General features: G+C 41.4%; 1 protein-coding gene across 3 annotated transcripts in view; it reads right to left on the bottom strand.

Moving 5' to 3' along the window:
* Window positions 1-3,416: 3,416 nt before the first annotated feature.
* tmtc3 (transmembrane O-mannosyltransferase targeting cadherins 3) overlaps window positions 3,417-14,664 on the bottom strand; it is a 36,676-nt gene continuing 25,428 nt past the window's right edge. For all 3 annotated transcript variants that reach the window (XM_028584927.1, XM_028584926.1, XM_028584928.1), the window contains exons 8-14: window positions 14,338-14,486; window positions 13,871-13,991; window positions 13,599-13,710; window positions 12,305-12,408; window positions 9,101-9,270; window positions 8,200-8,426; window positions 3,417-6,340 (exon numbers count right to left, since the gene is read on the bottom strand). In XM_028584927.1, the coding sequence (XP_028440728.1) occupies window positions 5,466-6,340; window positions 8,200-8,426; window positions 9,101-9,270; window positions 12,305-12,408; window positions 13,599-13,710; window positions 13,871-13,991; window positions 14,338-14,486 (1,758 nt within the window). In that variant the 3' untranslated portion in view covers window positions 3,417-5,465. The remainder of the gene's footprint in view (window positions 6,341-8,199; window positions 8,427-9,100; window positions 9,271-12,304; window positions 12,409-13,598; window positions 13,711-13,870; window positions 13,992-14,337; window positions 14,487-14,664) is intronic.

The raw sequence follows: 14,664 nt of genomic DNA, 5'->3' as shown, positions 1-14,664 counted from the left end.
AGCTCTCGAATGGTTCTCAAGTTACATCCCTGTTAAGTTTCTACACCAATATATTTGAGTAATGTTATGAACAAGCAGTATTTTGGGTCACTATTAATATGTAGGCAGTCACAAGTTTAGAGGCTATACTTTGTAGAGACCCCCCCCCCATTCATTTTCCATACAATTGAGTAGCCTATAATATTACAAAGGGCAGGAGGGTGTTGGGTGTGTAGCTCAGCACTATAGCCTATACTGCAAATAAAAACTGATCTCAGTCAGTCAGTGAAGCAGAGTGGAGAGAACGAGAGGTGGACATTCAGCGAGAGCACGCAACAGTATTGTGCACTAAGGCGCCTGATTATAAATTAATATACATTTTGATGTCGATTACATCTACAGTTACTCAGTCCAAAAACAGCTTTGCTGGATCCTTATTTGACTGGCTGGGTGCGTCACTTTGTACATGCCTCATTTATACATGCCTCATTTATACCGTTTTCGGCAGTGGGCATACTTCAAAACTTGCGCATCAGCCGCTTTCAGTGCGCAAGCCTTTGTAGCCTTCAGCATTTTTGTCTGAAAGAATGCTCTGGTTGTTGAGTGATGGACAGCATGTCTCAACATCAGTAGATACTGTAGGCTTACATTCCTAAAATCTTGAAGTAAAAGTCAACCAGCCGAAGCAATTACTTGATTCAATAATTCAGATTTTGTGTGTGTGTGTGTGTGTGTGTGTGTGTGTGTGTGTGTGTGTGTTTGTGTCATCGGCTCAAGGTGATGCAGATGTTGCAAGCACCACCAGGGTTGCCAGGTCTGTGGTTTTCCCGTGAAATTGTATTTTTGAAGTGTCTCGTCTTGTCATTATTATTGTTAACGTATTTAACTCTTCAGCAGAGGTATTCATTTATAATAGGCTAAGTGGCTTGAAGATTAAAAAGTAATATATTAAGAATTCATTTAATTAGCTGGCAGTTATTGGTGTTATAAGTTAGCACACTTACACAACCTAGTCTGAGTGAGACAGAGAAAGACAGCTCTCGTTGCCAGGTCAGGCTTCCGAGATGTGATCATGATCTTCTGACTTGCTCGGAGTGAATTTAAAGGCTGTGTTGCACGGTTCATTTTCCAACAAATTTGCGCAATTTGCTTGTTGGTAATAAACATTTAAACTGTAATTCATTAGGGCCCTAGCGCCAACAGTGGCAAAAGCCCTATTGAAACTGAAGGAATTATTGTTTCTATTCTATTCTTTTTCCCGTCAAATGAATTGCCTTTTTTAGGGGCTTAACATATTCAAAAACTCACCAAATTTGGCGGTCGCATCAAGTCTGGTGAAAATTTACGTATTTTATGGGTTTCGGGAATAGCTGCCCAAAAATGGCTTGCTAGCGCCCCCTAGAAAGTTAAAAAAATTGAGCCCCTGCAGTGCGTTTAACGTAGACTCACGAAGCGTGGTTCACATATGTAGCATGTCAAGATGTACAAAAAACTTCATTAGAGCCATACCCTAAACCCAACAGGAAGTCCGCCATTTTGATTTCAAAGTTCGAAATTAGTGCGATTTTGGCCATTTCCACATGTCGTACTTTAACGAACTCCTCCTAGAGATTTCATCCGATCAACTTCAAACTTGGTCTGTGCCATCTTAAGAAGTTAAAGATAAAAAGTTGTTAAAAGAAAAACTTTTCGTCATAGGGCGTGGCCGTGGCGGGGTGGCCATTTTGTGCGTTTCGCCGCCGAAACAGGAAGTCGGTGTAACTCGAGTGTACATTGTCCAACTGGCTCGAAACTTTTCAGGATTCATAAGAGTCCAACCCTGAGGACAAATTCCTGTATAATAAATGAAAAATGATTTGAAATGAAAAAAAGCAGTAATGCTAGGATTCTAATTTTAATAATTAATCTTTATCAGGCAAAACAGTCAACTTTTTCAAATGTCAGGATTTGCTGCCAAGTTTTTCTTTTATTGATAATTTAATTGCTAACAAGTTTGTTAGTTTGGAATACGCTTTTCAACGGTTGGTCGTGCAACACTAGCAAGTTGTAGGCACTTTAAATTATTTTCTGACAATTTATATACAAATGAAAATAGGTGCAGCCCTCATTTTTTTTCACAGGAAAATGGCAGTGAAAATCAAAAATGTCTAGACACCCTCGAAGCAGATATGAACCCAGGATGTCATATGTCTTACATTGAATGCAACATTTCACATACTCCATTTCCTGGCAAGAAAGCCTCAGATGACAAAAACACTGCACATACTGTATGCGTGACAGCAAAAGCCCTGAAGCAAAGTATGCAGATATAACAGCACATCACAATGCAATTGGCTGTTACACTCTAATTCATCCGGCGCTTTGCCTCGGCTCATTGGATTGACACCTTTTTATTTATTTGACAGGGACAGCGCACGGCTTCCAAGTGATACTTAATTCCCACTGTTCAAAATTAATAACCGTAAGGCGTCTGGGTAGCTCACCTTGTAGAGCATGCACCCATAAATAGAGGCGTACTCCTCGAAGCTGCGGGTTCGACTCCGACCCTTTGCTGCATGTCGTCCCGCTCTCTCCCCTGTCCTATACAAATCAAGGCCTAAATGCCCAAAAGATAATCTTAAAAAAGAAGTAATTACCGTACTGTTTTTATACATTGATTACCCTGTCAATAATCTCTAAACAGATATCTGCATATTAATGCAGAATCTCTAGGCAACAGGACAACATTTTGGTATCAGAACCTTTCTGCTTTCGGTTTGTAGTCAGAGTAGTACCACGTTATCATCAGTCTTCACGATTGAGCGGGGTTTAATTGCTTGCAGGTTAACAGTCCACGTGGAGAGCAAAAGAGACTAATTGGCCAAAATGCAATCTTGGTATTTAATTCAATACATTTTAATGAATAGTGTCAAATCATAACCAAGTTATCTCGGGACACTTTACAGATAAAGTAGGTATAGACCACACTAATTCACAGAGACCCAACCATGCAAGTAGTTTTATCGGTCAATGTTTTTGAGATACCCATCTCTGAGATTTCTGCATTCATCCCAATACAATGACCTTTCAAGAGTACATATAAATTACTTTAATAAATCTGTTTTAGCTTTCTCTAATGTTGTAAATGGAGCATAGTAAAACACATTGTTACAAACCAAACCCTTTAGTTTTCTGTACATTTCCTCACAGACACTGCATGAGTGCAGGAAGTCGCATCCCGTCGACGGATAGATAGCTGCGTTAGATATTTGTAAATTGCATTACATCGGAAATGTAATTGGTCAGAGAGACTAACAACAGCATACTTTTGGTACATTGGATTTCAATTTGGGATATTAAATTGGACTGGCACCGGGCTTGACATTCTTGACTTCTGCAGCACACAAAACAGGAACGCTGCAGGAATCGGTTGCAAACAGACAGTAGAACAAAACCAATGAGTTGTAATCTCACTTTATTGAATAACCTAGACCCCCCACCACCAAGGGTTTATTAAATATAAAAAAAAAAAAAAAAAAAAGAGATCTCAAAATCGTACAAAAATCAGCTGCTCAGTAAAATGAGGCGAAACAGAAAAGGTTGCAGTTTGGTCGTTCACAGCTGTACCTACTTTCTGGGGGAGACAGTTGATTGAATATTTCATACATGTTTAAACACTGACGTGATTCTGTTTAAAAGTCTAAAACATCCAACATGTTTTACAAGTGACTGAAATTGAAAATGAATAGGCAAAATAATGCACCATGAATTTAAAGCATACTGTTAAGTGGTAAACAAAAAAAGACCTACAGCATTCGCAGTGCATATAAACATAATAAATAACACTGGATACATACATGTACATAGAATATCAGGGCTGAATGAGGTCAATGCATAGCAAGGCTCCTTAGTACCACCACAGTGCTGCTGACGCACGTACCTACGTAACCTCTTTCTTGTAATTCCACGGTCAAGAATTGGACTGAGCAGAGTAACATTGTACTGAAACAAATTATTGCACTGTGAAGAAAAAAAAAAAAAAAACAGGAATGGGAGCTGTGAAGACATTAACATCAGCTCGCAAGAAAGAATAGTACATTTGCTTTGTAATGAACGTGATGAATTGACCTGCCTCACAGCTATAATCACAAGTCTGCTCATGTGAAGTTCATGACTAACAGGGCCGTTAATCAATTGCACAGTAACAAGAGTTGTTTATTTTACAATCGGTTATTGGCCTCCTGTTTCTTCAAGTGGTCTCATTCAGAGCAGAGGATTGTTGAATTATCGGAGGCTGGGTTTTATAATGATCTTGAGGAAACAAGAGTGGGAAGTTTTGAGCATTTCTAAATTCTTTTCAAGTTTTAATTTGTGTACTCTTCCCCCATCAGAATACAAAAGGCTACTACCAAAACTTGAAAATGTGGAACATCCCAACGTTAGCGCCAGTAAGCCCAAACAGCATCATCGATGTGGCGCAGGATGAATATGGAGATCGTTTTCCGCAAATGTGCTGTGAAAATTCCCCCTGTGAAGGGGACAGGAACTAGAAAATGAAGAACACATGATGAAGCCTGGCGCTGGGGATGAGCGTGCGTCATTGTTGACCGTCACATAAAATGGGTGTTGCCTTGGTCAGAGCGATGTGTATGGGGCGGCTTACTAAGAAAAGCAGGGGGGAAAACATCCATCCGTGGCTGTTAGGTCTAAAGGATGGGGAGGGAGACAGGCGTGGAGATGCGAGGGGGTAATGTGACAAAGAGAGTGAGATAATAGTGTTCAGATGGGATCACAATGAAATTGAAGTGAAGGCAGCTGTGAGCGCAGGGGCTGATGATGTAGTAGTGGCAGGAAGTGCCTAGTGAGATCAATAAAGATTACAGCACGCAACAGAACACAAGCCTGGTGTTGATGTAGTGTGTGGAGGGTTATTTTGCTCTCTGTGTGGGTTAGGGTTATTTTGAGGTGCCAACTCTGCAGATATCATCCTGTCGAGTGGAAATCTGGAGAACACGTCACTTCCTTGAATTGTCCACGATACAATCATTGTTTTTAAAAACAATAACACACAAGAGCGAGTCACTTCTTAGTGGGAAAAAAAAAAAAAAATACAAAAATTCCAGTGATAAACAATGACTGCACATAGAAAAGCAAAACTAGTATTTAGAACTACTGCAGATCTTTGATTATGTGATGAAGATAAAGCACGCATATTGGAATCTACATCTGCCGTGAGCTTTAAATAGATTATCCCAAATTGGCTTTGTGCTTATGGTTACATCAGTTTCATGTGCGGATCAACGCGTTTCCCTTCTTTACATGATTGGTTTAATTCAGCAGGGTCATGCTGAGCAGCCTGCAAACAAATGAATAAATCAAAGGAATAAAATGACAATTGATTAAGAGTGCACATTTCTAAAGAGGGGAGGGGAGTGGGGGGAATGCACTCTTATCCTTGAGCATTAAAGAGCTCTATAAAAGTAGTCCTGCTATAAATTATGACAATGTCAATCACCACTTAATATGCGCTCAATCTCCTCTAGTCTCTTCAAGGCAGCTGCCCTTTTTTTCTCTATATCTTTAATCTCTTTAGTGGACTTACCCTTAGTCCGCTTGTCTGACTGGCTACTGTCCAAGGACTCGGATTGCTCTACGCCCACGCCACCTCTTTCAGTAGAGGATTTCCGCACATTCTTCTCATTCCCAGCCCCCTTTAAAACAGCGTCAGCGCCCCTCCCTTCCTCCTCAACCTCAGCAACCCCCTCTGCCCCCCCCTTAACTCTCTTCTGCTTTTCCTCCTTAGCCGACATGGTGGCTCCCCCTGCTGACGTAAGCGGTTGCCCTGCTGCGCTCATGGCAGCCATTTTACTTCGTACAATACTTAAGTGGCGACGCACATACTCCTCGTTTGGCGCCAGGGCCAGGGTTTCCTCCAGGCATCGCTCGGCACGCGGCAGGTCACGCTCCTCGAAGTAGACCACGCACAAATTGTGCTTGCCTTGCACGTTGGTGGGGTCCATGCGCAAAATGCGTTCAAAGCAGGCTTTAGCGCCACTCGTGTCCTTCTTGTGATTCATGAGGATGTCACCCTTCAGGATTAGGCCCTTGATGTGCTCTGGGTGGTGACGCAGCAGCTCGTCCAACGCAGGCAGAGCATCCATCTCACGTTTGGACTGAGAGTAAAGCAATGCCAGGTTAAACAGGGCACTGCGGAAGCCTGCTTGCAAACTGATGGCTTTACGCATCCAACGCTCAGCTGCAGCATTTTCATTGGCATCCATGGCCAGCATGCCGAGGTTGAAGTAGCCGTTGGCATCATCAGGCTCCTCCTCCACGTAGATCAGGAAACGACGGTTGGCCTCAGGCCAGAACTTTGGCTCACCTGCAACAGTAAGCAGACATAATATGTCATTTATTTTTTTATAATCCACTAATAATATTCAACTACATAGTCTTGCCTTACAGATATTTAAAGCCTGGGTTATGGTCAAGGCTTTTGAATCAACGTTACAATCAAGGTCAGAGATAAGGCAAAACCATGCTCTGATGAAGTATCACCACCCCATTAAAAAAAACAGATCATAGAGAATGGGAGAGTTAAAAAAGTGGAGCTTGTTGGGTGCCTGGGTGACCTAGTGGTAGGGCGCCCATCCATAGATAGATGCCCAGTCCATGACGCAGTGGCTGTGCGTTTGATTCCGACCTGCGGCACTTTCCTGCATGTCATTCCCTCTCTTTCTCCCCTTTCAAAGCTGTCACAAATAAAAGGCCTAACATTCAAAAGAAAATCATCATAAAAAATAAAAAAATAAACTGGAGGTTGTTGATAAAAGAGATTATAATACGCATTTCACACAAAGCCACATTTCTGATTTCAGTTGAAAATTTAAACTTTTCCAAAAGCGGGCAAACTGTCATTGCCCGAGGCAATTGGTGCAATTCAGGAAAGTAAACACATACAGAAGCGGATGTAAAAAGGTGAGGAATGAGAAGAAAATAACGTGGCATTCTTGGAGCTCTGCCCACTTTAACACCTTGCCACCTGATGCAGAAAATCCAAAAATAGATTAATTAGGTGACAAACACAACCCAGCTCTCCAAACATGTCTTCAAATAATTGAGAGCTTGTACTGACCATTAGGGTTGCTGCAGTTTCTTAAGAGACGCTTTGTTGAACTCTGTTGAGATAGCTGGGTATAAACAATGGACCATACAAATGATGAAGAGCTACTGGAGAATGCTGTAAAAATGTACATGTGATGTTTTACATGTGTTGTTTATCCACATTGAAAATCTGTTATTACACAGACAATGGTGTGGTTTATGTCCACACAACCCCATACACATGACAATTATGTGTTCAAAAGACTGCGACTGAAGAGAATTATTTCAAGAATGTGATACATCCAATTAAAAAATGTAATCTGCAGAATGGAGGAAGCTGGCTGTATGTGTTTGGCACACATGGAGCATGTTGCATAATTATATTTAGCAATTTAGACATGAATGTTATAAATCCTTTTTAAGAGTAGATGTCCATCCATCCATCCATCCATCCATCTTCATCCGCTTATGCGGGGGTCGGGTCGCGGGGGCAGCAGCTCCAGCAGGGGACCCCAAACTGTTGGAAACCCCTTGACTGATGAAGTATCAATAAAACCTTTTCACCTGTGCTCTTTTAAAGGTTGACAGTTCCAGAGTCATGCTGAGGTGAGCACGCTGGAGAAGGAAAACGTGCTCTGTTGACAAGAATTATTTTTCCCTAAATGACCTGGGGGACCTGGATTAACCTGCAGCAGGAATATGCTGGTCGTAATGAGTGCATGATCACTGCAGCAAGATTTACAAAAGCCCAAAAAAAAAAAAGAAAAGAAAAAGAGGGTTGGAAAAGCTAACATAAACCGCCTAAACTTTTAGTCAAACTTGTTTACAAAAATGTAACTGCTCATGAGAAGTTTTTAAATCACAGTCGAAGCGTGACTTGAGAGCAACTAGGCCATGAACTGTGCCAGTGCTCGCAGCGTTCATTGCACATAAAGACCAATTGTTAAGAACCTGGTTACACCCTAAAGCTAACATCGGGTAGTTATTCCCTTTGTTCATACCAGTTGGCGCAAAAAAAAAGGCCTTAAAGAATTGCCTAGTTCATTTAATTAGCAAGTTACATCACCTCCAGCCAGAGACTGGTTTTGATTTGAACTACTCCCTTTCTTCGTTGCAGACCTGACAGACCTCACTCACCAGACTCCTGCATGAGAAGTGCTGAGTTGAAGAGCGCCAACTTGTGACGTGGGTTTAGCTCCAGGGCGTGGTTGAAGTTCTTCAGGGCTTCTGATGGGTCCTTCATTTCAATGTTGACGATGGCCAGGTTGTACCACAGGTCAGCGTTGGTGGGGTCAAGCTCCAAGGCTCGGAGGTAGGCGTCTCGGGCTTCTGTGAGCTTGTTCATCTTCAGAAGCAGCTCCCCTCTGAAAGTAGATGAATTAAAAGCACATAAAAATGGATCAGGAGTCAAAGCACGGCAATTATATATTTTAACAGGTTTGGTGATTTACAGTATAAAATATTCAATATAATTCCTATTTTTTCTTTGGCAATCAAAGTCCACTTCCCCTAAATACCAGAAAGCCAAGCATTTTTGTCATGCTTGGTTGTAGGCGATAACTAGAAACAAGGATCTAGAGACACTGTAGCACTTATTACAGACCTTAATTACAAAGTAAAAAGGGATCTAGAATCTGAGATCTAAAGAGGGTATTGAATATTTTATTTTGGAACTTTTTCCCTCCAATGGATAATGTGGATTGATGTTGATCAAAATAAATAAATCCATACAGTGGGTGAGGTCAAATCACGCAAACAAGAATATGCAATAAGTGATATTTGAGTCTGAATGGCAGTGCATGTTCACTTTAGTGAGTAATGTGCAACTCCAAAGGTCAGAATATACATATGGACAAAAAAGCAAGACAAACTGTTGAAAGGTTAGTTAACAATGATTTAAAAAAGAAAACATTAAATGTTGTGGTACTACACAGATAGAACAAAATGAACAACATTTAAAAATCTCCTGTTATGTGTTTTAAGGTTGATAAATCATGCTCAAATACTGACATCTGATGGATACAAAGTTAAGTCTTGCCTGCTGATGTAGGCTTGTTTGAAGTCTGGTCTCATGCTGATTGCTTGTCGGTAGAGCTGGTCAGCCTCCTCCAGTCTTGATTCGTTGGCTCGGATCAGATTCGCCAAGTTTATATAAACGTTGAGATGGTTAGGGGCCACACGTGTCGCATACTTCTTACCAGGAATAACCTGATGAGTGGTCAACAGAGAAGGCATTGATTGGAAAGTCATCCACAACATGTTTGATAACAATCTGTCTAGGGCTGTACGATTAATCGTTTTCAAATCAAAATTGCGACGATTTGAAAGAATGCGTTTGGTGTAACATTTGGTTTAACATGATTTATTCCTCTTTTTATTATTATATATATATTTTTTTTTTTTATATATTTTTTTTTTTTTTTTTAAAAAGGTCCCATGGCATGGTGCTCTTTGGAGGCTTTTATATAGACCTTAGTGGTCCCCTAATACTGTATCTGAAGTCTCTTTCCTGAAACTCAGCCTTGGTGCAGAATTACAGCCACTAGAGCCAGTCCCACAATGAGCTTTCCTTAGTATGTGCCATTTCTGTGTCTGTAGCTATTGAGGAGGAGGGGGCAGGGTGGGGGTGTGGCCTTTTTTATGCCATGGGACCTTTAAGAAATGCTGGAATAATTTTACATATTAGTTATTGCTGGAAATTCATATCTATGTTCCTCACATGAAGATATAGAGCAGTTTTGATGTTTTAATGTTCCATGACATGTCTTATCTGTTACACAGACAATATTGAACTTAAGCTAAACTTTGTGTAAAAAAATTAAATAAATCCATCCATCCATCTTCATCCGCTTATCTGGTGTCGGGTCGCGGGGGGAGCAGCTCCAGCAGGGGACCCCAAACTTCCCTTTCCCGAGCAACATTAACCAGCTCCGACTGGGGGACCCCGAGGCGTTCCCAGGCCAGGTTGGAGATATAATCCCCCCACCTAGTCCTGGATCTTCCCCGAGGCCTCCTCCCAGCTGGACGTGCCTGGAACACCTCCCTAGGGAGGCGCCCAGGGGGCATCCTTACCAGATTCCCGAACCACCTCAACTGGCTCCTTTCGACGCAAAGGAGCAGCGGCTCTACTCCGAGCTCCTCACGGATGACTGAGCTTCTCACCCTATCTCTAAGGGAGACGCCAGCCACCCTCCTGAGGAAACCCATTTCGGCCGCTTGTACCCTGGATCTCGTTCTTTCGGTCATGATCCAGCCTTCATGACCATAGGTGAGGGTAGGAACGAAAACTGACCGGTAGATCGAGAGCTTTGCCTTCTGGCTCAGCTCTCTTTTCGTCACAACGGTGCGATAGATTGAATGCAATACCGCACCCGCTGCGCCGATTCTCCGACCAATCTCCCGCTCCATTGTCCCCTCACTCGCGAACAAAACCCCAAGGTACTTGAACTCCTTCACTTGCGGTAAGGACTCATTCCCTACCTGGAGAAGGCATTCCATCGGTTTCCTGCTGAGAACCATGGCCTCCGATTTAGAGGTGCTGATCCTCATCCCACAATTAAATAAATAAAACAATCGCAAATCGAATCGTAATCACAGTATCTGCAGAAAGATTGCAATTCGATGTTTTCCTTAAAATAGTTCAGCCCTAAATCTGTCTAATCATAGTATTACAAAATAAAAATAGACAATTTTCTGAGCTGTGTTTGAGAGTAACAATTCAACCAAGACAGGCTAGATCGTAGTAGACTATATGCTTACTCCATCTTGGCTCATTGTCCCAATTATTGGCAATGTGCCTCGTAACAGCAAGTCACTGCTCTCATTCTACATGCTGTCTTGCTGTTAGTGGTAATTTGCTTCAGCGGTTAAATTGGTAAATAGATTGATGGTCAAAAGTGAAGTCCTGTTATTTCCCCCCGGAACTAGGAACATTCTAAGGAACTTGTTGCGTTACAACTGCAGAAACCAGGGTCTAAATTAAACCCCATTTCCCCATGCATTTGTGTCCAATAGACTGATGTGACCAAAAATCTTTGCAATTGGTCCAGTATTGAGCGAGATTGCAGGAACCGGCTGGCGTGTACCGTGCTGCAATGTAACCTAATGGGACAATTGTGCATCCTTGATTTTTGTCAACTTTTTTTTTTTGTGTTACTGACAGGCTCAGATTGTTAAGTATATGACAACATCGTTCTCATGGGGTGACTTCTTGTCTAAAGACAGCGGTGTGGAGTGTGGAACCTGAGTCATGAAAAGGGTGTTCTGGGAGTTTGTTGTTTTGGAGTAGGCTACAGAAATGATAGGCTCCTGTCCTCTTCTCAAAAGTCCATCATGTTTTTTTTAAATCCTCCGTGTCCTCCTTGGCTACTAGCAACTGCGTGGAGGAAGGGTGGGGGTGGAGCGCGATCACTGAAGGCTTGCATCATGTGGCTGCACTGACAATTTTGTTGTCATTACTTAGAATTCTCCATTGGGGTGACAGAAACTACGCACTATAGCTTTACAAGTACAGTTAGGTTTTTACTGTCAGCTTCTGGATTCATTTTAAAAAAAGACAGAAAAAGAGAGATCGGGAGAGCCAGCGCCCACACTGAACCGCTGGCTGTGGGGGAGTTTTTCAGGCAAGACAGAAAGCAGAACGGTGCTTTGAATGAGGAATAAAACCTATATATTTTCAGGTTTCTCAGCAGTTATCCCTTGCCCTTATCCGGTCATGTTTTTTGTACATCAGAAAATCATTTCCATAATCTTTTTGGGTTTTTAGACTACGGTGGAAAAAGCAGACAACAATGGCAGGAACCTTCTAGTTCCTTCAAAATAGTTCAGGAGACTTAAAAGACCCCAGAACCTTGTTTCGAAACACAGCTTAAGAGAACTGATAACATTTAGTCAGTTGGGTGAACCAGGAGTGAGCTACCTCTTGGTTAATAAAAGAAAATTAAAAAAATCCAAGGCAGAGTAAGCTCTTGGTATTCAATTGCAGTTTGCCATGGCATGTTTCCAGTTGATCTGCTTCAACTTGAAAACGAGAAAAAAAAACGCACGCTTCAGTTCAACACTGACAGGTGAGGCATGTTATGTAGTTATATCACAAATGTTGCAAATTGTATTAGCAAGGATCCGAGAGGTGTGGCTAAGCCCGACTGCTGAATGAATGAATCTTTTCGTTTGGACTTTCACTTAGCTCCATGCAACATGTTTCAAACATTTGTGCATTTGTGTATGTGACATGATGAGATACCTGTGGCATGAGGGATTTGGCAACCAAGTAGGCCTCTTCTGCCTCTTTGGACTTGTTCAAGTTCTTGTAGGTTCTTCCAACATTCATGTGAGCACCAATGTCATCTGTAGAAACATTGCATAGCAGTATAAGAAAGACAACAAAGAAAAAATAAATCAACTACAGGCTGAAATAGGCATTATCTCTGTATTCCTATTAAGTCCATTTATTTCATCTGACCCTGTTTATTTCTAAAGTATTTTTACATGTATATCCCACGCTGGTTTGTTGTAACATTCCACAAATGCTAAAGTAAGCACAAATAATGAGAGAAAAAATGCAACTTTCAGAAGAAGCAAAGAAATTCCTTCTGGGAAACAATTAAAAAAAGTGAAGTGTTAAAAGGGTTCAGACAGGACAGAACTGATGATTAGCATAGCAGGAAATCCTTATCGGGTTAATGCGTTTACACCGTTAATCTTGGGGAAACACTCTTGGGTGGTGAACCGGCAAAACTGTTAAGCTGTTCAGCAGACAGGCTTCCTGAAAACTCTGCTATGAAGCAAAACAGAAATGCTGGAAGAGGCTGAACTCATTTACGTCCTATTTCCTCCTATTTTTGATGCACACACTTTTCCTGTCCATTTTCTTTTTTCTTCAATTGTGCACCATAGGAAAACATACACAGTGAAAAAGTAACGTTCCGAGTAGCAAAAGTTAATAAAAATGCATGTGTGTTTGAGAGAGGGAGCCGTGACCGTCAGTCCTTCTCTCTACAGACAATTGTGCTACTCTTTTTTAAGATTATTTTTTCGGCATTTTTAGGCCTTTAATGACAGGACAGCTGAAGAAATTAAAGGGGAGAGAGAGAGGGGGAATGACATGCAGCAAAGGGCCTCAGGTCGGAGTTGAAACCCAGGCCCGCTGTGTCGAGGAGTAATCCTCTATGTATGGGCGCCTGCTCTACCAACTGCAAAAATGCAGGCAGTGATTACCAAGCATCTATTACTGCTATAAGCTTCTCAAGAAAATGTTCACAAAATTACTATTTTACAGTAGGGCTACTGTGTTGTAGGTGTTTCTGTTATTTGGTCTAGCCCCTGGTCTGCTTGTTTCTTGCAAAGAACTGGTAGTACAGTTTATCAACGGAGAGTAAAACACGTTGGTGTCACAGGTTTTTGATAACATTATCAGTACACTGTGTATCCCACTAAAAACAAAACATTATAGAAGATCTCACAGTATCCCCACAATTGTGCGATACCATAATTTATCTTAAAAATTTCAAAATATCGTAGTGATTTATATTTCTTACCTGGTTGGACGCGAGTGGCCTGGAGAAAATACTGCAGGGCCTTTGCATAATTGTTTTGGTTCTCTAGAGCGTGGCCAACATTATTCCACAACTTGGCATTGTTCTTGTTGACCTGAAGCGGGAGACAATTTAAGAAAAGACGGATCCATTATCACTAGTCATCGGTCACTGTAATCAGGCCTTTTATCACAAGTTGATTAAAGATTTGTTTTAACATTGGGAAACAGCCAAGATACACTGGCAATGCTGCCGTCATGCTCTTTCCGGCTTACCTTCAGGGCAGAGGTGAATAGGGTATATTCTGACTCCCAGTCAGAATTCCTGTTGAATGTTTTCACTGCATGTGTAGTTAAAAGCACCCCAATTATCAACCAGGAAATCTTCTTCAAGTGTCTACAAAGGACAATGTAAAGAGTTTCAAATTAAATTGCTTTGGTAATGCAACAAACCAAATTGCTGACATTTAACATTTCAGCAAACCTGATAATTTTGTCTTTAAATCAATAGCTATGACTTGGTACATATGTAACAAGGTCTGCACCTCATTTAGAAAAATAAAAGGGGCAGGATTGCAGCCAATCAAAAAGTTAGTTCTTGTGAAAACCATCTCACAACATTAGAAATGACACGTTCTGTTATTGACGTTTTCCCGAGGCACACAGGCGTGAACGATATGTTTTGTTGATTTGCATAATAGATTATATTCAAGGCAGTAACATCATTTTGGACAAGCACTCACCCTTTATGTGAGACAATCCTGAATCCATGTGCAACAAGAACACAGAAGCCCATGCTGGGCACATAAAGTACCCTCTCTGCCACAACAAACCCCACGGGGAAGAAGAGGTTGGACGCAGGAATAAAGGGCAGGACGATAAAAGACAGGGCCTGAAGGAGAAAGCAAACTAATTATTTCAGTCCATATTAGCCATTTTGGGGCACTTGTAACTACATAGTCAAGTTGGTTAAATAAAGGTTAAATAAAAGTTCAGAGATCTTGCTTAAAACATGTAACAAACATGAAGAAAATATTAAAAATGTATTCACTCTGGCTGAAACAACAGTC

The sequence above is a fragment of the Perca flavescens genome, chromosome 8, assembly GCF_004354835.1.
Source record: "Perca flavescens isolate YP-PL-M2 chromosome 8, PFLA_1.0, whole genome shotgun sequence".
Taxonomy (NCBI): domain Eukaryota; kingdom Metazoa; phylum Chordata; class Actinopteri; order Perciformes; family Percidae; genus Perca; species Perca flavescens.
This window is presented reverse-complemented; position numbering and strand designations above follow the sequence as displayed.